This window comes from Leptonychotes weddellii, chromosome 11, assembly GCF_054177405.1.
Source record: "Leptonychotes weddellii isolate Sample4059 chromosome 11, ASM5417740v2, whole genome shotgun sequence".
Classification (NCBI taxonomy): domain Eukaryota; kingdom Metazoa; phylum Chordata; class Mammalia; order Carnivora; family Phocidae; genus Leptonychotes; species Leptonychotes weddellii.
In genome coordinates this window covers 80,428,252-80,454,616 of record NC_138379.1, presented here as the reverse complement: position 1 = coordinate 80,454,616, position 26,365 = coordinate 80,428,252, and the positions used below count along the sequence as shown (strand labels likewise).

At 39.6% G+C, this 26,365-nt stretch overlaps 1 protein-coding gene across 7 annotated transcripts in view; it reads left to right on the top strand.

The window, feature by feature from the left end:
- ARHGEF12 (Rho guanine nucleotide exchange factor 12) overlaps positions 1 to 26,365 on the top strand; it is a 148,472-nt gene that overhangs the window by 102,725 nt on the left and 19,382 nt on the right. For 6 of the 7 annotated variants that reach the window (XM_081799280.1, XM_081799283.1, XM_081799282.1 and 3 more), the window contains 16 exons: positions 1,716 to 1,826; positions 2,110 to 2,208; positions 7,875 to 7,917; positions 8,226 to 8,331; positions 8,741 to 8,878; positions 9,341 to 9,373; positions 9,691 to 9,805; positions 10,497 to 10,602; positions 12,009 to 12,221; positions 17,290 to 17,422; positions 18,655 to 18,690; positions 19,027 to 19,181; positions 20,383 to 20,529; positions 21,642 to 21,727; positions 23,650 to 23,775; positions 25,386 to 25,500. In XM_081799280.1, coding sequence (XP_081655406.1) covers positions 1,716 to 1,826; positions 2,110 to 2,208; positions 7,875 to 7,917; positions 8,226 to 8,331; positions 8,741 to 8,878; positions 9,341 to 9,373; positions 9,691 to 9,805; positions 10,497 to 10,602; positions 12,009 to 12,221; positions 17,290 to 17,422; positions 18,655 to 18,690; positions 19,027 to 19,181; positions 20,383 to 20,529; positions 21,642 to 21,727; positions 23,650 to 23,775; positions 25,386 to 25,500 — 1,762 coding nt within the window. The remainder of the gene's footprint in view (positions 1 to 1,715; positions 1,827 to 2,109; positions 2,209 to 7,874; positions 7,918 to 8,225; positions 8,332 to 8,740; positions 8,879 to 9,340; positions 9,374 to 9,690; positions 9,806 to 10,496; positions 10,603 to 12,008; positions 12,222 to 17,289; positions 17,423 to 18,654; positions 18,691 to 19,026; positions 19,182 to 20,382; positions 20,530 to 21,641; positions 21,728 to 23,649; positions 23,776 to 25,385; positions 25,501 to 26,365) is intronic. The other variant, XM_081799278.1, reaches the window with a different exon arrangement.

The following is a 26,365-nucleotide window of genomic DNA, read 5'->3' as shown; positions in this document are numbered from 1 at the left end:
GTAAAGATTTAAGGCTGTGTCTTAGAACTAAGATTAATTGTTTAATTGTTTGGATTTTTATTTTAACTTTGACCAGTAGAAATGACTTTGCTTTTAAAGGTGATAAGGAGTGATGGATTTACACTTAAGTACTTCATTTTGGGAGAGGGGAGTGTAATTGTAAATATATATTCTTTTGATTTAAAATTCCAATTGTTTATTGATGGTGTATAGGAATATGACTGGCTTGATTCCTGTCCTTGTATCCCATGGTCTTGCTAATAAATTCACTAATTCTACGGGTTTTTTAAAATAACTTCTTGGGATTTTCTACATAGACAACCGTATTTCCTTGTTTACTTATTTGTTTCCAATCTGTTTATCTTTTATTTCTTGTTCTTTATTGCACTGGTTAGGACTTCCACTGTGAGATTGAATTGGAGTGGTGAGACAGGACATTCTTGCCTTATTTCTGACCTTGGAGAGAAAGATATTTAGTCTTTCATCATTAAGTAAGATGTTAATGATAGGTATTTTGTAGGTACTTTTTATTAGGTTATGGAAGTTTACTTCTATTTCTGGTTGCTGAGAATTTTCATCATGACTGGATGTTGAACTTTGTGGAATGATTGAGATGATCATGTGGGTTTGTTTTTTTTTTTTTAACTTAGTCTCTTAACATGGTAAATTACATTGATTGATAATAGCATGTTGAACCAGCTTTGTATTCCTGGGATAAACCACAGTTGGTCATAACGTATCTTCCTTTGTATAAATTGTCGGATTCAATTTGCTATTATTTTGCTGATGATGTTTACATCGGTTTTTAAGGGGGTTGTTGGTTTGTCATTTTCTTTTTTTATACTGTTTTTGTTTTTGATATTTGGGTAATGCCCCTTTTTTAAAGATTTCATTTATTTATTTAGAAAAAGAGAGAGAGCAGGGGGAGGGTCACAGAAAGAGGGAGAGAGAGAATCCCAAGCAGACTCCCCCCCCCCCACCCCACCCCCTGTGCACGGGGCCTGACGCTGGGCTCGATCCCTTGACCCTGAGATCATGACTTGAGCTGAAATCAAGAGTCAGACACTTAACCAACTGAACCACCCTGGCGCCCCTAATGCTGGCCACTTAAAATGACTTTGAGAAGTGTTCCCTCTTTTTGTATTTTCTGAAAGAGATTGTGAAGAATTGGTATTATTTGTTTAGATTAACTTTCTTCTCTAATTTATTTAGAGATGTGAAAAATTAAATGGAAATTGTGATTCGAGGTTACTTTAGGTTTAACTAGTAGTTTCCTGTGCTCGGTGTAGTTAGGGAGCATAGAGTTCTTCACAGAGTCATCTTGCTTAAAATTATATATCTCCATTTTCTACCACCGTTTCTGCATTAGCTCAAAAGAAAAGAAAGACAGCTATTTCATTAATACGCAGAACACTTCCTATTTCATTTTTAGAAGTGTTGTTAATGCTGTTTTTTGCATCCTGATATGTAGACATCTGAGCTCCTCAATCATCCTCTTCTAAACTTGCGTTAGGTAAGGTAGTCTTTCTTCCAACCTGTTTCTATGAGGTTATTAGTTTTCAGGGGAAGAGATTCCATAAGCCTGTATGCTAATACATTCCCATGGAATTTTTAAAATCTTGAACTTTTTTAGGGTAGTTGTGTTTAACTGAGCTTACCTTACATTTTGCACCTGTGTGATGGAGTTCTTGATGTGTCGGTACTTCCTCTTTTAGATCAATGGGCAGTGCAGCTGTTTCCAGAGCATCGAACTGCTGAAATCTCGCCCTGCTCACCTGGCTGTTTTCTTACACCACGTGGTCTCACAGTTTGACCCCGCGACGCTGGTAACGTGTTTTGACTGTTCAGCCAGCTCAGAGTTCCTACACTGATTCTTACGCTATAAAACCTCTCACTTCTGCAAGATGAGTCTCTAAACGTACCAGGATAGATACGTAAGATAGTTAAAAAGAAATTAAATTATTTTTTAAAAAACTTGGTTGCGATAATGATGACATTGCTCGTAGTGGCCTACTTGCTGGAAACTTTCCTCTTGGTGAAGATCTAGCAGGTGACATTTTTCATGATTGCGCCCTTTTTCTCTCTTTTCCATTTCTTCCTCTACTACAGCTTTGTTATCTCTATTCAGACCTGTATAAGCAGACCAATTCCAAGGAGACTCGTCGTGTCTTCCTTGAGTTTCATCAGTTCTTCCTGGATCGATCTGCAGTAAGTTACCAATTAATATTATATAATCTTTGCTGTAGTACATTGAGTCATTGGACTCCTACTTCCAGTCTTCCTTCCCCTGGTTTTGGGCTTTATTGTTTTGGACTTTCGGACGTTTGTACTGTATCTCAGTTACTGATTACTCTTGACCATTGCTTTTATCATTTCTAAATGAGTTGTAGGCTATGAATTCTCACAGTAGGTGTTAGGGGGTACGTATATATATTGGGGTTTATCTGTGTGCATAATTAAGAGAGTGCAAAAGAGAACACAAATGATATAATACATATGTATTAGGATCCAAAGGATAATACTTGCATAATGAACTCTGGTTGGCCTCTTTGAAGTTCAGAGGCACAAGTTTAACTAAAAAGTGGTAGGAAACATCTTACATAAATGATAATAGTGTTTTATTTTACCAGTAGAAATCTTTATAAAGTTTTTAAACTAATGAGTTTTATTATTCTTAGCCTTTCCATAGGGTAAGTCACAACCCTTAATGCTTCCTGGGTAATCGTGCTGCGGCTCCCCGGGCCTTCCACGGTTTCACTGCTCTTTGATGACTGTTGCCCACTTTCCCTCTCCCGAAACCTCATCGCTTCCTTTCCTGTCCTTTCTCAGTGGAGGACCTTGCAGTTTCTGTGAGAAATTTGAAGTATCTGCAGAAGAACTTCTACCACATATATCCCCTACCTTCACCATCCTCTACGCTCTGGCCTTTCTCCTGAAGCCACAGAGAGCTTGCCTTCTTTTCTCCAAGGCTTACTCTTCCCTGTTCACCTTGTATTTCCTTCTGCCTGATGAACAGCGGGATCCGGCCAGTTGTCATCCTTCCCTCCAGCATCACCCAATTTTTTGTTTTCTGCTGAATGGTTCACATGAGCAAGCAAACATTGTGAGTTTATTTAAAACAGACAGACACAGAAACATTTTGGCTCCACTCCTCCCTCCAGCTCTTGCCCCGTTTTTGTTGTTTTCCTTTACACAGTTGCCTACACACCTCCACGTGGTGGGATACACTTACCTTCTCAGGGAGGCCATCCCTGACCAACCTACGTGAGATTTTACCCCCTTCCCTTTCTGTCACCTTTCCTGTGTTATTTTTGTCCATAGAACTTTTATTTATTTATTTTGTCTCTGTCCCTGCTCTTCTGGAATGTACAGATCCCCTGAGGGCGGATATTTTTGCTCTGTTTGTTGCTCTTTCTCCAACACTGAATAGATCATGGTACAGACTGATCACTCAGATATTTATTGAGTGAATTCATTAGGGTTCTGATAATACTGCCATTGTTTAAAATATTATATGTTATACTTGTTAAGATAATTTACTTCCATGAAAAAATGACAGTGTATTGAAATATATTTGAATTTTATATTCCTTTCTTGAAAATTGAAGTACCGTTGACATTTGGTATCGTATTAGTTTCAGGTGTACAACATAGTAATTCAACAATTACATACATTATATAATGCCCACCATGAAAAGCGTAGTTATCATCTGTCACTATAGAAAGTTATTACGGTATTATTGACTGTATTTCCTGTGCTATACTTCTCATCACCATGACTGACTTATTTATTTTTCTTTTAAGCTTTTATTTTAATTCCAGTTCATTAATATATGGTATTATATTAGTTTCAAGTGTATAGTATAGTGATTCAACAATTCCATCTATCACCCAGGGTTCATAACCACAAGTGCCCTCCTTAATCCCATCCCCATCTCTTGTGTAACCCAACTGCCACCCCACTCCCTCTGGTAACCCTCAGTTTGTTCTCTTTAATTAAGAGTCTGTTTCTTGGTTTGTCTCTCTCTTTTTTTCCCTTTGCTTATTTGTTTTATGAGTGAAATCATATGGTATTTGTCTTTCTCTGACTGACTTATTTCACTTAGCATTATACTCTGTAACTCCATCCATGTCATTGTAAATGGCAAGATTTCATTCTTTTTTATGGTTGAATAATTTCCATTGTCTGTCTAGGCACCATCTTCTTTTTTTTTTTTTTTTTTTTTAAGATTTTATTTATTTATTTGACAGAGAGAGACACAGTGAGAGCAGGAACACAAGCAGGGGGAGTGGGAGAGGGAGAAGCAGGCTTCCCGCCGAGCAGGGAGCCCCATGTGGGGCTCGATCCCAGGACCCTGGGATCATGACCTGAGCCGAAGGCAGCCGCTTAACGACTGAGCCACCCAGGCGCCCTAGGCACCATCTTCTTTATCCATTCATCAATCAATGGACACTTGGGCTGCTTCCATATCTTGGCTATTGTACATAACACTGCTATAAAAATAGGGGTGCATGTATGCCTTTGAATGAGAGTTTTTGTATTCTTTGGGTAAATACCCAGTAGTGCGACTGCTGGATTGTAGGGGAGTTCTATTTTTAACTTTTTAAGGAACTTCCATACTGTTTTCCAGAGTGGCTGCTCCAGTTTGCATTCCCACCAACAGTGCACGAGGGTTCCTTTTTCTTCACATCCTTGCCAACACCTTTTGTTTCTTGTGTTGTTGATTTTAGCCATTCTGACAGGTGTGAGGTGATATCTCATTGTGGTTTTGATTTGCATTTCCTTGATGGTAAGTGATGATGAGCTTCTTTTCATGTGTTTGTTGGCCATCTGTATGTCTTCTTTGGAGAAATGTCTGTTCATGTCTTCTACCCATTTTCAAATTAGATTATTTGTTTTTTTGGGTGTTGAGTTTTATAAGTTCTTTCATATTTTGGGTACTAACTCTTTATCAGGTATGTCATTTGCAAATACCTTTTCCCATTCCATAGGTTGCCTTTAAGTTTTGTCATTTCCTTCGCTGTGCAGAAGCTTTTTATTTTGATGTAGTCCCAGTAGTTTATTTTTGCTTTTGTTTCCCTTGCCTCCAGAAACATATCTAGAAAAAGGTTGCTACAGCCAATGTCAAAGAAGTTACTGCTTATGTTCTATTAGAGTATTTTTATGGCTTCAGGTCTCACATTTAGATCTTTAAAATGGTTTGAATTTTTGTGTATGGTGTAAGAAAGCGGTCCAGTTTCATTTTTTGCATGCTGTTATCAGTTTTCTCAATACCATTTCTTAAAGAGTCCTTTTCCCATTGGATATTCTTCCTGCTTTGTCAAAAATTGGTTGACCATATAGTTGTGGCTTTATTTTTGGATTTTCTGTTCTGTTCCATTGATCTGTGTGTCTGTTTATGTGTCGGTACTGTATTGTTTTGACCACTACAGCTTTGTAATATAACTTGAAGTCCGGAATTGTGATGCCTACAGCTTTGTAATATAACTTGAAGTCCGGAATTGTGATGCCTGCAGCTTTGCTTTTCTTTTTCAAGATTGCTTTGGCTATTCAGGGTCTTTTGCGGTTCCATACAAATTTTAGGATTGATTTGTTCTAGTTCTGTGAAAAATGCTGTTGGTATTTTGATTGGGATTGCGTTGAATGTGTACTTTGCTTTGGGTAATATACACATTTTAGCAATATTTGTTCTTCTAATCTTTGAACGTGGAATGTCTTTCCATTTCTTTGTATCATCTTCAGTTTCTTTTATTAGTTTTCAGAGTACAGGTTTTTCACCTCTTTGGTTAGGTTTATTCCTAGGTATCTTATTATTTGTGGTGCAATTGTAAATGGGATTGTTTTCTTAATTTCTCTTTCTGCTGTTTCATTATTAGCGTATGGAAATGCAACACATTAAGTAGATGACTTAAGTAGGTATACAATACAAATAAGTTGATTTTGTGTCCTGAGACTTTACTGAATTCATTTATCAGTTCTAGCAGTTTTTGGTGGCATCTTTGGGTTTTCTGTATATAGTATATCATGTCATCTGCAAATAGTGAAAGTTTTACTTCTTCCTAACCAATCTGGATGCCCTTATTTTTTTTTGTTGTCTGCTTGCTGTGGCTAGGACTGCAGTACTGTGTTGAATAGAAGTGGTGAGAGTGGACATCCCTGTCCTGTTCTTGACCTTAGGGGGAAAGCTCTCAGTTTTTCCCCATTGAGTCACATGTTAGCTGTGGGTGTTTCAAATATGGCCTTTATTATGTTGAGATATGTTCCCTCTAGACCTGCCTTGTGGAGGGTTTTTATCATGAATGGATGTTGTACTTTGTGACTTATTTATTTTGTAATTGCACGTTTGTACCTCTTAATCCCCACCACTCATTTCACCTATCTTCCACCCCATTTACCCTCTAGCAGCCATCAGTTTACTCTGTATTGATGAGTCCATTTCTGTTCTTTTTGTTTGTTTGCTCATTGCTTCATTGCTTTTAGTTTTTAGATTCCACATATAAGTGAAATCATATGCTATTTGTCTTCTCTGGCTGGACCATTTTTCCTTAGCGTAATACCCACTTGGTCCATCCATGTTGTTGTGAATGGCTAGATGTCATTGTTTTTTTATGGCCAAGTGATATTCCATTATGTGTATCTACCACATCTTCTTTATTCATTCATCTATTGATGGGACACTTAGGTTGCTTCTGTATCTTGGCTATTGTAAATAATGCTGCAATAAACATAGGGGTGCAGATATTTTTTAGAATTAGTGTTTTCATTACTTCAGGTAAATCCCCAGGAGTTAATTTCACATTTCTTAAGAGCTCCAAGCTAAGTCAGATCTTTATTTTGCTGCTCATGATCTGTATTAAATTTATCAACATTAAAGTGTAAGAACCCTGATAGATTTATTTGCTAATTATTCTTTTATACCACAGGTGATACTTGTTTCCAATAATACAGAAACGAGCATGTAAATCCTTTTTTGCATTTTGTGATAGCAGTACTTCTAGGACACTTGATTTGAGCTACTGTGTGGCAGCTTCAGTTAAAGAGAAAGCTTTGACATCTATTTCACTGTTCTTCAGACAAATATTAGAGATCTCGTAATTTTCAGCAATGACTTATTTTCTAATACAAAGCTTTAGATCTAATAAGAATTGTTTAAATTCTGGAAGTAGATGACTTAAGTAGGTATACAATACAAAGTAAGCACAAAGTAGTTAAGATTATTTCTCTAAATGTAAAATAAGTTTTTTCCCTAAGTCATTTCCCAGATTGATAAGAGAGAAAACACAGCTATGTGGTAATGGGACCAGAAACTACAGTTACTATGGGGAAAATCCTAGCTAAGTAGAAGTTAATTATGACTCAGTTACCTTAGTTGGCTCAACAGTAAAAACTGCAGAAGATTATTGGCGATTTAATACTCCAAAGCCTCAACATTGACATCCAGTACCTCCTCACTGGGGCGTGAATGTTGTGAGGGTTCTTTAACTTTACATAGGAAATTACTGGCAATGTGGTCAGTAGTCTCAAATACAGCAAAAAAAAAGTCATGGTTATATATGACCAAGTTTTTCATAAAATATACACACAGTTTAAGTTTTAGCCGTATTGATTCAAATGATGTATAACTAAGTATATTAACCAGTGACTATAGATATTTTCCGTATAGCATGATCCTTGGGGAAAGGGCTTATTTTCAAGTTTAAACAGTGGGACCTTCCAGAGCTGTGACATTTGGATGGGATAAGTGAGCTTATACCTGAATGCGATTGTAAAAATAGCTATCCAAGTTGCATCTCTTCACTTTATACAAGTACTTATATATACATCTTGGAAAGTCCTTAGTGGTATTTGACTTTCTGTTTGCATTTTTGTTTCAGCACCTGAAAGTTTCTGTGCCTGATGAAATATCAGTAGATCTAGGTAAGTGTGGAGCGTCAGTATCCTGGAGAATTACATCTCTGTAGAGTTGTAGCTCAGCTCATCTCTAAAGGTTTTATCGGTCATGTGGTGACCAGTAGGGCATCTGAATCACAACGGAAAGAGAATCTGTAATACATTTAAAGGATAGTATATGAAATCTGCATTGTGAGGTAAAATACATAAAATGCATTGAAGACCTTGTCTTTGTCCTACTGCAAGTTCGCACCAAATAACATCGATATGTTGCCAGTTGTAATGCACAGAATATACCTTTAAATCACATAACTCCTTGGCTTTTCTTTATGCAGAAAAAAGAAGACCTGAGCTTATACCCGAGGATCTGCACCGCCACTATATCCAAACTATGCAGGAAAGAGTCCACCCAGAAGTTCAGAGGCACTTGGAAGATTTTCGGTAAGCTTGGTGGGTGATATAAGTTGATATGGTCATTCTGAATTAACCTTTTTTTGGGTAGGAAAAGGTTACACACCTAGCATGTAGTCTTTATCAATGTGATTAAAACATAAATGGACCCTTGGAGTCAAAGAGTTGTTGTGGTGCTGAGTCCCTAGTCCCCATTCCATAGGCTTTCAGGATTTGAGCTCACTGCTCTGCTAGGCTAAGTGTGCTCCTTCAGGATGTGTGTTCTGTTGAGTGATCGCCTCTAGAATTCTTTTTCTCTGGTGTCCTAGGTGACAGGGGCCCCAAAATAGAAAACTGTGACATTTTGCCTTTGCTAGCTATGGAAACTCTGATAAAGCATCTCCAGAGAGAGATCGTTCTTCTGTAGGCTACCTTAGGAAGTTTGTTCTGTTCCCTTTAGGCAGAAGCGTAGCATGGGGCTGACCTTGGCTGAAAGCGAACTGACTAAACTCGACGCAGAGCGAGACAAGGACCGGGTAACTTTGGAGAAGGAACGGGCATGTGCGGAACAGATCATTGCCAAAATTGAAGAAGTGTTGTAAGTAACAGAAGTATATGTGGACATGCCCTCTCTCCTGAGATGCTCATTATGCTTAAAGCACACTTTGAGCAAATTTAGAAGGGGTGTCAGATTGTGTATGTGGAGCTATATAGGGGGGTTTTAATGTTTTAATTTTTGCTGATGTTTTAGAAAAGTTCTTGTGTTTCTTTTTCTGTGTATTGGTAAAACGAGTAACTATAAAATTTCCAACTGATCAGAAACAGGTTGAGCACTTTCAGTGGTTTCAGTTCATAGGCTTTGAAACTATTTCAGGCCAGAGAACATTGACAGTTGATGACATGAGTGAGAAAAGCCTGTAGTCCCTTGGGTGGTTTGAGTTCTTCTGGTATTTTATGCCAGGTGACAGAGATTGAGGATGGCCCAAAGCATCCGGTGCTATTCTGTTGTTTTGGGTATCTAATAGCAACTTATTTAATTTTGAAATATTTTTATTTTTAGGATGACTGCTCAGGCTGTAGAAGAAGATAAGAGGTAATATAACTGGGTTTTTTCGCCCCTAGAATTTTATGAAAAAAAAAAACAACTATCTTTTCTCCTGTTGGTCTGAAATTAGGATTTCTTTCTTTTAACTTCAGAATTCGGACTATCTCCCTCTGGTGGCCTCGATTTTATTTGACTAATATTCTAGTGTCTTGATTAGAATCCTTTTCTATTTGCAATGAACAGATACTTCCTTAGTTTTTACTTGATGAATGAATTCTAAGGATTCCATTGAAGCCATTCGATAGCTTTATTCTGTCCACCCTCCCTTTTCAGAATTCTTATTTGATTTCATCCTTTTCCTCTAGTTCAACAATGCAGTATGTTATCCTTATGTACATGAAGCACTTGGGGGTAAAAGTGAAAGAACCTCGAAATTTGGAGCACAAGCGGGGTCGGATTGGATTCCTTCCAAAAATCAAGGTGAGACTGGATAATAATGTGTTCAGGTCTCTGTGCTTCTTGACACGGGCTGCAGTGCTTTTCTTCTTAGTCCTTCCTGTTTCCGTGGGCTAGTGCTAGGCATGCTGATAGGTGTGCAATATGGCCCCTGTTCTCAAGAAACTCAGAAATCTAGCAGGAAATTCAGGCATGTGAAGTAATGGTGAGACGGTGTGAAGAATGCAGATGGCACTTTATACAGAGCGCTGTCCCAACCCTGTCACGGCCTTTGCCTCTCCTTGTATGGCACCTGTCACAGTTTGTCATTACAGATGTATCCCTTTACTTTTTGTGAGGCTGTGGAGTTCTGTGAGGGCAAGGGCCCCCTTCATCGTGTCCCCAGCTTTTGGCATTGTGCTAAAAGCTCTTATTAAGTACTCGTTCAACGGATGAATGAACTGCTTGGAACAAGCTCCCAGTAGATGTGTTATAAAACTACTTCTTGGTTTTCCAAAATTACCAGCTCTAAAGGGGTTGAAAAGACATCTTGAGTTTGATGTGTGTGCGGTACCACGTGCCGACCTCTACCAAGTGCTGTGTGTGAGTGTCCTTCACTCCCGTTTAACCAGTTCTTCCAGCTGCCCATTAGAATTGCATTTGTGTGTTTGAAAGCCACAAAAGAAATCTACTCTGTTATGTATCTTTTACCTCTCTGATTGCCCCTCAACTCTAGCAGAGTATGAAGAAAGATCGAGAAGGCGAAGAAAAAGGGAAGCGCAGAGGATTCCCCAGCATCCTGGGACCCCCAAGGAGACCAAGCCGTCATGACAACAGTGCAAGTATGTTAAGCTGGAAAAGTGGCGTTCTCACCAGCCCCTGCCGTCTTCCCTTCGGAGGCTCAGTTAGCTAGAATGAATTGCTGGAGAAAGGTGTTCTTGAAATGGTCCCACTGAGCTTCCATTGTGCCTTGTTTATGTTCAAGGTTATTTCTGAACTAACTACCCCCATGTGGGCTCTATAATTATCTTAAACATCTTCTTGAATGGCAGCATCTTAGCAGTTGTCCATAACATAATTTACTTACCTAATCTGATTTTGTTTGCATTCAACTTCTATTTGTTAAATTAAAAAAACAAAACGTGCATGGATTTCTCCACCATTCTTTGTTTCATCTTTCTATATACATATTACTCGCTCTCCATACTTCTGCAATTTCTCCGCCTCTCCATTGTGCTTTATTTCCTGACCTCCCTCCACCGTCAGGTCTAATGGAGAGCGATCAGCCCACTGATCGGGGAGAATTAGGGAGGGTGGTACCTCAGGGAGGGAAATCAGGTCACGTTGTGGTCTTCGACTGGGCAGGACCACGTTTGAAAATACTGGCCAGGTTGGAGTGAGGGTGGTATTGTGGTACAGTGACATGGATGTTCTGCACCGTGAGGAATTCTCAGTCAGATACCGGTAGTTCCCCTTGTTGAGAAACACTGAGAAGATGAAGGAAATTCTTAGAGAAGAGGTTGAGGAGAATGGAGTATCTCACAGATTCTGACCATGAGTTCCAAGGCATGTAGAAGAAGGATTTAGGAATGAGGGAAGGAAGAATTTTAGGATCAGGGATGTCCAGAGCTGCATGAGGGTGTGCGGCAATGTGGGCAATGATGATGTGCGTGGGTTTCACCTCTTGTGGTTCCCGACATGAACAGGGCTCGTGAGCAGGCTTCGAGCAATCTCCATAGTCTCTGAGGCACGTTGTGCTGATGAATCTGCAGGTGTTGGGGAGGGGGGCGGTGGGGGGGGCTTACCACGAGCTCACAGAGCTAACAGGCTTCATCCTCACTCTCACAAGGGAGTGCAGTTCTGTGTGCCTCTGTCTCTCAGCATTCCCGCCTCCACCATTGCTCTCATCTCCTTTTCTCCCTCCTGTCTCTCGCCATCGTCTTCCACCTACTCCTCTCTTCTCTCCAGCCCTCCTCCACCTTCCCCGCCTTCCTCTCTTTCTTTCCCTCTCTCTTTCTTCCTCTTGCCTTTCTTTTCCTTCCTTCCTTCCTTTTGTTCTCTCTCTTTCTCTCTCCCTCCTTTCTTCCATTTCTTCCTATCTATCTATTCCTCGCTCTGCAATAATCCATATTTTCCTAGGGCCCACCATGTTCCAGACATTTTTTTAGATCCTTTAACATCATCTTTTTTTTTTTTTCTTTTTAAGCTTTTTTGCAACACAAACTGTTAACACTTGCTTTCTGTTCAGTTGGCAGAGCCATGGAGCTACAGAAACAGCGCCACCCAAAGCACTCACCCGCACCCTCTTCTGTAAGTCCTGAGCCTCAGGATCCTGCTAAGGTGCGCCAGAGTGGGTCAGCAGGTGAAGGAACAGATGTCGGATACCTGCCAGCCAATTCCATGTCCTCTGTGGCATCAGGAGCTGCTCCTTCCCAGGAAGGAGGGAAAGAGAATGATACAGGTGAGCTAATGTTGCAGTGCGACTTAACTAAGTATCAAGATTTTACAACAGTCACACTAAGGAACAAACAAGGTGGCATATTTTTCTAATCAAGAATCCCAATTTAATTTAATTTTAACATTTTAATGTTCTATAACCAGTGATAAATCCATGCTGAATGATAATTTTGAGTTTTCATCCACTCAGAAATACTGACTGAGCTCTCTGTCATGCATTAACTTTGTATCAGATGTTAGCACACAATAATTATACGGAGATTCTTGCCTTGCGCCGCTAAGTCTCATGGGGAGATAGTCACATAAGTAAAAATTCAAATTGTGCCAAATCCAGTAATGGAAAAGAAAAGGAGTGTTGGGGGGACTTAGTCAGTAGCTAGAGGCAGATGTGGGGGGGGGTAGTCTGAAAAGACTTTTTAAAAAATCTGAGTTACTAAAGTTTTTTTTTTTCTAATACTAAAGGGAAGCCCATTGAGAGGAAGAGGTTGAAGAAGCAGGTGGTAAACTGTATATAACTAATAGGACAAAGTTTTGAGAAGGAGAGCGGAGATGAGAGGCAGAGTGTGTATGAAGGGCAAGGTTATCAGCAGAGAGAGAAGGCTTAGCGAGAAGGGCAAGGGGACTTGAAGAGTAGAGAAAGATGTGAAGTAATTATAGATCATTGAGAGAAGAGCTTCTTACCATATTTCTTCATACTTGTTTTAATGGGTTTCTTAAGCAAGTGAGCTGGGAGAATCAGTGATTTTATTTGGAGAAGGGAATGCCTATCTGTATTAGTGATTTTGGAAGCAGTCCAATTTCTGGTATGACACGGTCAAGGATAAAGCTGTGGGAGTGGTCACTGAAGTGGCCCAGGGGAAGTTACTAGAGATAAAGAAAGTAAGGAACCAAGAAGTCAGGAGTTGGAATACCTTAACATCCCCAAATTTTGAGGTCACCTCATGTGATACTAGCAGGGAGAGGAGAACTATGAGCCAGCAGCTGAAGGTTCAGTATTGCTAGATGATTGTCACGAGGAGGGGGAGAGCATGTGATAATACCTAGAAGTGAGAATCTCAGTGCAGCAAGGGATTTTTATAAGAAGGCAAGATAGAGTCTAAAAGTAGTATTGAGGAACAAGGGTATCTATCTCATCTCCACCCTGAAGTACACAGTGTCTGTTGGAAACATCCGTCTCTATTTGAGAGGGCTGTAGCAGAACGGGGTGGGGGGGCGTGGATTTAAGACAAAGAAGGAGGGTGATAGTTATAGAACAATCTGGAGGTTTTGTCTTATATGGAATTCTGAAGATGTTGGGTTGAGTACATGCATGAATTCATGGCTCCCAGCTCTCATTGAACTTAAAAACATGGCAGATAAGTAACCAATAGCAACTAAATAAAAAACACGAAGAGAAAGGAAGTAGAGGAGGAGAAGATGTTATCAACAAGCAAGAGATTTCAACAAATCTGGGGGAGATTAAAAGTGGACAAGCATGGTTGGAAGGATAAAACAACATAGAGGAAGCCGGAGTCCATAACTTGTTCAAGGAGTCCCATCCCAGGTGGAAGCCAGTCGGCCCATTAGAACCCTGGAGAGACTTTGGGCTCTGAGTTGGCATGTCTTATGGAGTGCATGAGTAAGAAGTAAAGCTGGAAATAATGAATTAATTGAAGGTCTGTAATCAAAACAATGATGTCAGCAGTTCCTGATCCTTGCATGGTAGAATATGAGTCCGTCATTTATGGACCCGAAGAAAATGAGTGTGCTCTCTTTTAGAGAGTTGAATGAATTGTGCAGGGAAAGGTAAGTCCTCCGTGGTATCAGTGCCCTGGAGTTCTAACATTTGGGGGCCTGAAGCCTGACAGTAAACATGCCAAACTCTCACCCTGCCCAGAGAGCTCCCAGCTGAAATGGACCTACTTCATATAGCTGCAAAGAGAAAGCCGGAGCAGCTACCCAGTCTTGCATACGCAGATATGAATAGTATTACTCACTCTTGGCAAAATTTGCTTGTTAGAATCAAGACCTAAGATAATACATAATGCCAAACTTACTAATGACATACAAAGGAGAATAAAAATAAACAGAAAAACTGCCCCTAGCAGAAAACAGTAATTTAGGTAAAAGACAAGAACTTAGAAAAAAATACCTCTAAATTAGATAGTATACTTGGGGAAATTTTAAAAATTATTATATCTATAAAACAAGAATAATGCTATGAATAAAAGAGCATTCAGAGACCAAAAAAAAAATGATTTAATATAACTATTACATATAATACAGTAACTACTGTATTTGTTATCAACTGCTTTGTGATAAACTACCTCAAAACTTCATAGCTTAACACAAAAAACACGTATTATGTCACGTTTTTGGTGGGTGAAGAACATGAGAGCAGCTTAGCTGGGCAATTCTGTCTCTCCTGTGGTTGCGGTCAAGGTGTCAGTCAGTCATCCGAAAGCTTAGCTGGGGCCAGAGATGTGCTTCTGCGTTCACGCAGGTAGCTGGTAGCAGGGGGGCTTAGCTCCTTGCAGGAGGCCTTGGCTTCCCACTGTATGGGCTTCTCCATAGAACTACTTGAATGTTCCATGACGTGGTAGCCAACTTCCCCCAATGTGATCCAAAAGAGAGAGCAAGAAAGGAGCCCCCATACCTTTAATGACTTAGTCTCTGTGGACGCACATTGTCATGTCAGCAAGTTAGAAGCCAGCCCCTAAATCTAGCTCACATTCAAGCAGGGAGGAATTAGGCTCCACCCCTGAAGGGAGAGAGGAGTAGCAAAGAATTTGTGCACATATTTTCAAACCACCACAGCTGCCAAGAGTTAAAAAAAAAAAGGTCCCTAAAAATAAAGTCAAGGAAATATTTGAGAACATATATCAGAAATGTCGAGAGATAGAAATCGGAGAGACAAGAATTACGTAGTGAGCCACTTGAGAGGTCCGATGTCTGCCGACGTCTGTCTCTTTGACGAAACATCAGCAGAGGAAATGGAGGAGAGGCAGTTGGAGAAATGATAGAAGAAACCATCTCAGAGGGAAGACGACTTGTCTTAAGACAGAAAGAGTTGACTGGGAACCACCTACGATGAATAATAACAATAGTAATAACAATAATAAGAACAAGAGCCATACCTAGAATGTCTCTGGAAATTTCCATGCACCAGCCCCGAAAGCTTTGAAGGGAAGGAAAATGGGAATTACGCTGCCTCACATTTCTCATAATCACACCAGGGGCTAGAATACAAGGGAGCAAGGCCTTGCAACTTACTAAAAGAAAATTATCGAACTTAAAATTCTATGTCCATCCGAATTTCCCATCAGAAATGAAGGAAGATACAAAGACATTTTCAGATATGCCAGGATTCAAATGTTAACTGAAATGTGCCCTTTCCTTGAACATGATTTGTAGATACACACTCCTGTAAAATGAGAGAAAAATGAAGGAAGAAAATGTTACGGGGTCCAGGAAGTAGTGGAAACATACCAGGGAAGTGGTGAAGGGCAGGCAGGTCTCGGACGATAGTTAGGTCACAGGCCGAGGGAGCAGCTGCCCCAGATTGGAACGCAAGGACTAGGGGATAAGAAAAAGGGAGATTTTAAGCGGTTGGTAGTATGATGTAGCAAATGAAGAAATCTGAGACTTGATAAAATGATAAGTGCTTTGACAGCAATAAAGTCGTTTAGAAATGCTAAGATAAATGAAGTTGTTCAAGAAAGTTAAGTCATGATTTAAATGTGAAACAAAATATGCCATTGGAGACTACCCAGGCTCCAGCTGTGGCCACCATACAAGGAAGGAAGGAGGGAGAGAAGGAAGGAGGGAAAGGGGGACATGGGGAAGTAGAGGAAAGGAAGAAATGTAAAACAAAATAAAACTGGCGTAATCTTGAAGTAACTGATGGAGTATATGACCTTGATGGAATGAACATTCTATTTCAAATGACCCAGGAGTTGCATCATTGGACCAGCAGAAAAGGAAACATAATCTTAACATACCTCCTAACCTGGCAGGAATAATATGTGTATGTAATACATTATATGTTGTATTTTGTGTATGACAGTATGTAGATTGGCAAAATGAGGTAAGCACTCTGGGTTTTCAGACTTTTAGAATCAACCAAATAGGCAAGGCAGAGAATATTTAGTTGTGGCCACAGATCATGGAAATGTAAAAAGTCCTCCTAATGACACAAGTAAAAATGTAGTTGAAAGAATGAAAGGTAGAAGGAAAGAAATACAATTAAAGGGAAGGATAGGGATACTAAATACCTAATTTGGTATAGAAGAGAGTTAAGGTACTAACTCCTTGATGGAACAAGTATAGATATAATTCTATCATTTAAACTTAGGTAATAAGCATTAACCCAACTAGTAATAATATTATTACACACTGGGAAGAAATGGGGGGAAAGTGAAGGTGGGAAGTATAAGTGGGCAGAATCCTCAGAGGAGGAAGAAACAGATATTACCTAAAGATAGTAAATCAAGAAAAAGAATTATGAGGTCATTATTTTGAATTAAACCACCATAATAAATAAAATTTGGGTGAAGAAGATTGACACGGGCATAGAAAAAGATGATGTAAGAGAATGTTTCTCCTCATCATATGCTCTTCTGAGTTGTTTCCATGTCTTATGTTGATGTTTAAAGATTTTATTTATTTATTTATTTATTTGAGAGAGAGAGAGTGCATGATCATAGGGGGAGGAGCGGAGTGGGGGCAGAGGGAGGGAATCTCAAGCCGACTCCACGCCCAGTGTGGAGCTCCACGCGGGGCTCAATCTCACGACCCTGAGATCATGACCTGAGCCGAAACCAAGTCTGAGGCTTACCTGACTGAGCCACCCAGGCCCCCGTTACGTTGATTTTTTAAAAGTTGCTTAAAAATGATATTCCTGTTTTTTGTTTTGTTTTGTTTTTAGGGCATTTTAAAATTTTATATATTAGAATTTTGGTTCTAGCTAACATGCAATTGTTTAAGAATGTGGCCGTGGATAGGTTGAATTTCTCTTTGCGGACTGATTTTTTTTTTTTTGGAATTATTATCTTCATTAACACCATCTGAGTGTCCGAATTTTGTCTTTTCAGGATCAAAGCAAGTTGGAGAAACACCAGCATCTGGAGACTGCATAGATAGCACCCCTCGGACTCCCAATACTGTCTTTGATTTCCCACCTCCTGCCTTAGACCAAGTGCAGGAGGAGGAGTGGGAAGTGGAAAGGTAATTCAGTGATATCTTTGGGGGTAGGGGAGGTTAAGAGTAGCTTCAACTGTTTCATTGTATACCATTGCCATACTTTGTAGCATTTTTCCCACATGTGGTTTTTTTTGGGGGGAGGAAGTCCTAGAACTTACTGGTAGTAAATATTAGGTACTGAAATGTTTTTAGTTTATATTAAATCATTAGAATATCCAGAAGAATTATTTATTAGCTACTGTAATTTAATCCAGTTTTGAGTATCCCTGGCATAAATTTCTTTTTTTTTTCCTTTTTATTGAAGTATATTTGACATACAGTGTTGCTTTAGCTTCAGGTGTAGGACATAGTGATTGAACAAGTTTATACGTTATGTTGTCCTGTCCGTGGGTGTAGCTGTTGTCTGTCACCATACAACCCTGTTACAGCACCACTGGCCGTATTCCCTATGCGGTGCCTTTCATCCGCTTGACTCACACATTCCATTAACTGGAAGCCTATACCTGCCACCGCCCTTCACCCATGTTGCCCATCCCCTCACCCCCTCCTCTCTGGCAACCACCAGTTTGTTCTTTGTATTTATGGGTTTGTTTCTGCTTTTCTTGTTTGTTCATTTGTTTTTTTAGATTCCACACATAAATCATATGACTTATTTCACTTAGCCTAATACCCTCTAGGTCTATCCATGTTGTCACAAATGGCAAGATGGCATATATTTTATGGCTGAGTAATATTCCATTGTGTAAATGTACCGCGTCTTTATTCATCTGTTGATGCACACTTAGGTTCCTCCCATATCTTGGCTATTATAAATCATGCTGTAGTAAATGTAGGGGTGCATGTATCTTTTAAAATTAGTGTTTTTGTGTTCTTTGGGTAAATATCCAGTAGTGGGATCTACTAGATTGTATGGTATTTCTATTTTTAATTTTTTGAGGAACCCTCCATACTGTTTTCCACAGTGGCTACACCAATTTTCATTCCCACCAACAGTGCATGAGGGTTCCTTTTTCTCCACATCCTGACCGACCCTTCTTATTTCTTGTCTTTTTGATACTAGCCATTCTGACAGGGTGATATCTCATTGTGGTTTTGATTTGCATTTCCCTGATGGTTAGTGATGTTGGACATCTTTTCTTGTGTCTGTTGGCCGTCTGTATGTCTTCTTTGGAAAAATGTGTGTTCAGGTCCCTTGGCATAAATTTCTTGATTACCATTTTGTTTTCATGTTGACTCTTTGTTCTCCATTGTTTTAGGGTGACTGAACATGGGACACCAAAGCCCTTTCGAAAGTGAGTAATCCTAAAGTAGCTTTCAATAGAGGCATATTTTAAGAAATATATCTTTTTTCTCAAACATCCTAGTTTTAAAGAAAAGAAAACCTGTACACAGATCTGTTAGATACTTTAAAAGAAAATTCTTAATAAACACAAGTCATGCAAAAGATATTTATAGAGGTATATATAACACATGTAAGTCATTTTGTAGGAGAGGGTGATGTTTCAGCCCTGTGCTAATAAGCACTACTTGAGAAATATGACTTATCTACCGTAATATAAAAATCTGTGCTATTTCCCATTGTCCATCTGATGTCCTCAAATAGAATTCATCATTTTTTTTTTCATCAGGTTTGACAGCATAGCTTTTGGAGAAAGTCAAAGTGAGGATGAACAGTTTGAAAATGACTTAGAGACAGATCCACCCAACTGGCAACAGCTCGTTAGTCGAGAAGTATTACTGGGACTAAAGCCTTCTGAGATCAAAAGACAGGAAGTAATTAATGGTGAGTTTAATTAGATTTTGTTGTTGTTCACATATAGTGAGTTTTATTAGACTAAAGCCTCTGAGCTTTAGAGTTTGCTTCAAAATTTCTGCTAGCCTTTTGTTCTATACAAAGGGAAATTAAACTAGATAGATGATCCTTGAGCTTTCCAACTCAAAAAATGCAAATGATTCTACAATTCTTAATGATAACTTAAAAGGAAAAGGTGTTTAGCTTTCAGGATATTTAAGATTATAGATCTTGAACAGTCTTTAAGACAACCTTGGTCCGTCACTTTACTTTCGTCCAAAGTTATTTTTATGCCTAGATTATAAATGAGGAAGCTCAGGCTCAGTGTGATTAGTTGAATTAATCAAGATCATACAGCTAGCTGATAAGTGATAGGGAGGAAACTGGGATCCGGGTGTCCCTTTATCCTAGTGTGCAGTGTTCTTTATTTTACCCTAGCATATATGTGACAGAGATGTGGGTGACATGGGTACTGTGCCCCCCACTGTCTTTAGGATGCAATTTAAATAAATGCCCTTCCTGTGTCTGGTAACTTTGAGTTGTAGTGAAATAACAAGTCTGGCCTCAGAAATGAGGGTTTATAGGCCAATTAGATAACCAAAAGTACTGTTCTTTCTAAAGAGGACTCAACTGAAAGTCTATATGCTGTTTGGGCTTACAGGTTTCCAGTGTTGTAGCTGTGATTGGTGGGTAGTATTGTGAAAAGACAGAAGGATTTTGGAGTACATTGTTAAGTTTAATATACAGAATAGTTTGGGGTTTTTTTGGTTTTTGTCTTAAAGATTTTCTTTATGTATTTGAGAGAGAGAGAGCAGGAGTGGGGGGAGGGCCAGAGGGAGAGGGAGAAGCAGATTCTCCGCTGAGCAGGGAGCCCTGATTTGGGGCTCGATCCCAGCACCCTGGGCTCATGACCTGAGCTGAAGGCAGACGTTTAAATGACTGAGCCACCCAGGCGCCCCCAGAATAATTTTGAATGATATTTTTCATTTGCCGGCATTCATCTCTTAGAGCCAGTATGTAGGAGGGTCCCATGGAATCGAGAAAGTGACATGAGAGATACTACATGCTTTCAAAACTATAAATAATTATTATAGAGCTCATTTGTTGCTTAATTCCAGCTAAAGTCTGTGTTTGGTCTCATGGAATTATTCTAAATGAGGTAACATTTCATATTTCCTTTTTTTCTGCTTAGAATTATTCTACACTGAAAGAGCTCATGTTCGAACACTGAAGGTTCTTGATCAAGTATTCTATCAGCGAGTGTCCAGGGAAGGAATTCTGTCACCTTCAGAACTACGGAAAATTTTTTCAAACTTGGAAGATATTCTTCAACTTCATAGTAAGAAAATCGACTCTGATCTTTGTCCCTAACATTTTTAGTAGATGAAAGATTGTGAGTATATAAAAGCACCATAACAATAAAATCTTCTAAGTGTATCCATGTTAGCATTCCTGAAATTATATAATTATACATGAGCACATCACGTAAAGAAGTGATCAGATTGTTGAATACCTCCCTCCCCAGACACTCACCCGCACCATCAGCCTTTTGTATACAGTGTTACCACAGGACTTAGGGCCTAAAGTTAATGTCTGCGATGAAAAATATGAATACTGTATGGTGACTAACATAACATAATAAAAAAAAAATTTAAAAAAAGAAAAATATGAATAATTAAAATTACCCTTGGAAATGTCTTATCAATTGCAGTGTATATGTTTTTAAATATATCCCATATAATTGTATGTGTGTGTATATAGTCTATGTAATATTCAGTGTGTAATTTCATGATGGGGTAATTTTCAGGAATTAAATTCTTTTGTTGTTGCTTGAAATGCTTGAGTAAATATATAAAAAATTCTACTTGCTGGCTTTCCTTGGTTATAGTCACCTCAGACTTTTGTAGCCACAGTTCCTCTCTCTGTAAGTCACTGCTTCTCTGTGATCCTTAATTCTCAAGCTTTCTTTCGTCAAGGATGCCATCACCACCTGCCAACACCTGCCTCCCAAGTTGATGCCTTTTATGTCTTTGTGGGTGATCTTAGGTTTCACCAGCATGCATTGACAAGTTCAGGTGGATTATATCCACTGCCTGTGAACATAAACATTTTGAGAGGAACAGTGGGCAGAATCACCTGTTCTATTTAAGTTTCTTTATGAGCATGGTTATGATGGGGGCTTGAAATTAACTGCATAAGTGATGTACCTATACTCTATGTAATGTGCTGTTTCCACATTGTTTTATGCTTTGGCACCTGTTTTTCAAATAGAGCGCACAGATATCCGTATGCATAAGAATTGTGTTCAGATTTATATTTAAGGAGACTAGAGGCAGCTATACTACTGGGAAAATCCTTTTTTTTTTGAAAATTTAGGTTCTCAGTACAACCAGTAGTGCAGACTAAAATGAGTGCGTGCTTAATTATTTTCCGTTTCTTTTTCCCCCGTAGTTGGATTGAATGAGCAAATGAAGGCTGTTCGAAAGAGGAATGAGACCTCAGTTATTGATCAGATTGGAGAAGATTTGCTGACCTGGGTAAGGAAATTGGCTATTTCATTTTAATGTTTTTATAGACACTTAAAGATCAGATTCACGGTTGAGTAACTAATCTTTCCAAATATGCAAACTCATCCATTTTGCAAAGCTACTGTAAAGATGAAAGGGGTCCAAGTATGTATTCTCTTGGTTAGCATCTTTTTTCGTTAATATTTTTCAATAAGTGCTCATTCGAACTAAGTGCTCTTTTTTCATCAAATTAAAGATACTAGTTCTCTGTGTTTTAACAAATAGAGAATCAAATGAATCTTGATGAAAAGAATGTAACTAACATAGAATTTTCAGCTTCTGTTGTCCAAATCTCAGAATTGGACTGTAAAACATTAAACAGTTGTAGATCCAGAACTACCATCACAAAAGTAGAAAAGTGACCATTACTTGATTTTATTTACAGTACAAGGAAAGAGTTCAGAGACTATCATAGCTGTTTGTCACATTCTGTTTTTCTGTCTGACTCTCTGTGAGAATACCCCACAGTATGTATGCTGTTCGAGGTTCCGGGGAGACGGTGGCAATCACGACGGACATGGCTCCTGCCTGGGTGGCGCTTATAACTAGTGGGAAAACAGTCATTAGTCCTTTCAAGTGTGACAAGAGTTACAAAAAAGGGGGAGAGTACAGGTTGTTATGGGAAGATATAGCAGGGAGACCCACACTAGGATGTATAGAAAATTTTCCTAGGGGAAAATGGGTTTGATCCAAACTTTTAAAGAAAGTACTGTAGTTAAGGCTGTAATAGTGAAGCGTATGACACAGTTCTCCAAATATTAACACAGGTTGAACAGGAACTGTTTAGATATGCTCACAGAAACTTACTTCAGTATGCAGATTACTTGAGGAAATGCCACGGGATTTTGGTAACCGTACAATGATAACTTTTTAAAAGATTGAATACTAGAAAGTTGACTAAAACAATGTTCATCTTACTCCTTTTGTTGATGTTGAGATCATGGCTAAGAATCTACTAATCCCATAGGAGATCTTTCAGCTACTTGACTCATTGAAAAGATCAGGGAATCACGGTCCACTCTCACCTTGCATTTACTCAGCTTTCCAAAGCATCTTCTCAAGGCCCGCTCAGGCATTATTGTTATTAAGGAGATTTAACTTCCTTGAAAAACCCAGCTTACTCTACAGCTACTCAGTGATAGTGCGGCTCATTTTGTTTCTTGATCTCAGGGTAGCAGTGAAAGTTGTAACTGAGTTCTCTTGGCTTGGCAGCACACTACTCAACTTGAAACAATTTTTTTTTAAGATTTATCTATCCATCCTTCATAGAGAGAGAGAGCAATAGTGTGGTGAGTGGCAGAGGGGGAGAGGGAGAATCTTGAGCAGACTCCGTGCTGAGCATGGAGCCTGACTTGGGGCTTGATCCCAGGACCCTGAGAGCATGACCTGACCCGAAACCAAGAGTTGGATACTCAACCAACTGAGCCACCCGGGTGTCCCTGAAACAGAAAATTTGTAGTATGACAAGTAAAGCATCAATTAGAATCCCACAGAGTTTCTTCCTGGAGCAGTTAGTAACTTTTGTGAAGCTGTCAGATTCTAAGACAATCAAGTATCAATCTCAGTCTTTAAGCCTTTTGTGTCTTCTATTCCCCTAGTGTTAACCTTTCTGTTTAATTTAGAAGTGGTCTAGACTGGAAAGGTAGTAAATTGTGGGAGGCTGTGAGCAGGAAAACATTGGAATGTGATCAGAAAAGGTCTGGATGTGTCAGCATCTGACCTTTTCAATGGAGAAACATTGATAGTCCACAGAGATATGTAGGTCTCCGTTTCTTGTCACTTGAGAGCACTTAGCGGAATACTGAAAGGATCATGGTTGTCTCTCATTTTGCCTGGCCTTCAATAAGCTCAGTCTGCCATTCTTTGTTGTGTTCTTTGCATTCTTGGCACAGTTCAGTGGACCAGGGGAGGACAAGTTGAAGCATGCCGCTGCTACCTTTTGCAGTAACCAACCCTTTGCCCTGGAAATGATCAAGTCTCGTCAGAAAAAGGATTCTCGATTCCAGACCTTTGTGCAAGTGAGTTGAGTGAGTCATGTAAGAAAATAAATAGTGCAAATTTTTTATTGAATAGAGAATAAACTGGGGGAAATCTAAGACTAAGATTCTTACAAGGATTATGTTAACCCTTTTTAAAGCCATATGTTAGTTCTTAAATTCCTGGAGAGTATAAAGGTGATATTGGAATGATAAATAATGAAGATTATATGTCAGGGTTAAAATATTTGACAGAGAAGTCCACCTTGCCGTGGAGATATTGTCAGGAAATGTCCCATGTAAGCTATTACAATAATATGGTCAGAACATGAGAATGGGCTCATAACTAGCCCAGAGTGTGCCAACAGCCATGCTTATTGAGGTCTGTATATTGGTGTCTATCAAGGGTCAGTAAACTAGGGCCCACAGTTCCTATCCAGCCTCTTGCCTGTTTTTGTGGGGTTTTATTGGAACACAGTGTGGTAAATTTTTGCTGCAGTAGAACAGATGACCACAAAAGTAGCAACTTAATGCAAGAGTATTATGTCACAGCGTTTGTGGAGTGGTTTAGGAGTACAGATATTGTTTGGCAGGGTCCTCCCTTCGTGCTTGCACCAGGCTGAAAGGAAGGGGTCGGCTGGAGCCGCAGTTCTCCTCTGAGGCTTGGGGTCCTCTTCTAAGTTCCCTGGTGGTTCACAGAATTCATGTCCTTGTAAATGTGTAACCGCGATCCCTGTCTTCTTGTCGTCATTGGCTAGAAACTGCTCTCGGCTCCTAGAGAATGCCCGTGTCTCTTTCACGTGACCCCTACAGGTAGTTTACAAGACAGTTTCCTTTCTCGCAGGCCAGAAGGATCGTGTCTCTCTGGCAGCTTTCTTGTAAGGGCTCCTCTGATTAAGTCAGACTCACCTAGGAAACACTTTCCTTTTTGATCCCCACAAAATTAACTGATAGTAACCTAATCATATGAGTGATAACCCATTGTGTTCACCGGTTCTGTCCACACTCTGGGGGAGGTGATTATACAGAGTATGTCCACCAGAGAGTGGGAATCTAGAAGGCCATCTCAGAACTCTCTACTACACACAGCCACGTTCATTCATTTATGTACTGTCTGTGGCTGTTTTTGTGCTAAAACAGCAGAGCTGCGTAGTTGTGACAAAGACTGTATGGCATGCAAAGCCTCAAGTATTTATTGTCTGGCACTTTCCTCAAGTTTGCAGACGCCCTGTTAGAGATGAGCTGGGGTATATCCAGCCTGAGGATCCATTGTACCTACTTGGAATGGCAGATAGCAAATCAGCTGACTAACTTTTGGTAGGTTTGCCAATCATAGGAATGAATATGTGAAGATAAAACTGTTTTATCACAAGCAAGCAGTTCTTAGAGTTGATTATGAATGTTCTCAATTTTTGCTTAAACAGATAAGAAAGAAGCCACTGGCTTAGTGATAAAGGCTCCCTGCCCCCATTGTGTGAGTAAAGGAGAAAGCAGAAGTATAGTGTGGCCATGGTGGTATACCTTGCTTATTTTAAGTCTTGATTTAATAACCGGGACGGTGTTGTTGTAGACCCATCCATGATGAATATATGGCACATGATGGGTAACTACAGTCCTGATAAGAATCACAAATTCACTTATTTTAATTTTAGGATGCTGAGAGTAATCCTCTGTGTCGTCGTCTGCAGCTGAAGGATATCATTCCTACCCAAATGCAGAGGCTTACCAAGTACCCTCTTCTGTTGGATAATATTGCCAAATACACAGGTACAGCGTTCTCACTGAAATTAAAAAGCTTAGGAACAAAACAAAAAACCCCACGTCCTGCTAAATAATCTCTCACCGCGTCCTGGTGCCCAAGGGTTCAATTTCCAGAGTCTGGCAGCATTTTCTAACAAGATCCAATCCAGTCTTCTTGAGGCTCTTTGATTTAATGTGCTCCATTAGAAGCACATTAAACACAGCATTTGGCAAACTACGAATCGTGAACCAAATCTGGCTCATCACCTTTTTTTGTAAAAAAGTTTGATTGGAACATAGTCGTGCTCATTGGTTGACAAATTGTCTCTGACTGCTTTTTGCCTACAATAAGCAGAATTAAGTAGTTGTGACGGAGAGCAATTTAGCCCCTCAAGTGCACATCATCTGGCGCTTTCCAGACTAAGTGCTCTTTGTACAGTCCTTTATATAGCGTATGTTGTATTTGCTTTGAAGAAGTCTTATGCTGGGTGAAGAGATGCTCTGTCTATACATGTGCTTTAATTAAACCCGACCAATGCATTATCACCCCAGCTCTCCTGTTTTAAACCAGGAAGTGAATCCTAGTTTCTCAGTTGAGCTTTAGGCTCTTATACTCAGTTCTCATTAATAATTTTATGCAATCAAACTCCTATTTCTTATGCCTGAAAATTTGAAAATACTCCTACATGTTAATTTTTTTTTTTTTTAAGATTTTATTTATTTATTTGAGAGAGAGAGAATGAGAGACAGAGAGCACGAGAGGGAAGAGGGCAGAGGGAGAAGCAGACCCCCTGCTGAGCAGGGAGCCCGATGTGGGACTCGATCCCGGGACTCCAGGATCATGACCTGAGCCGAAGGCAGTCGCTTAACCAACTGAGCCACCCAGGCGCCC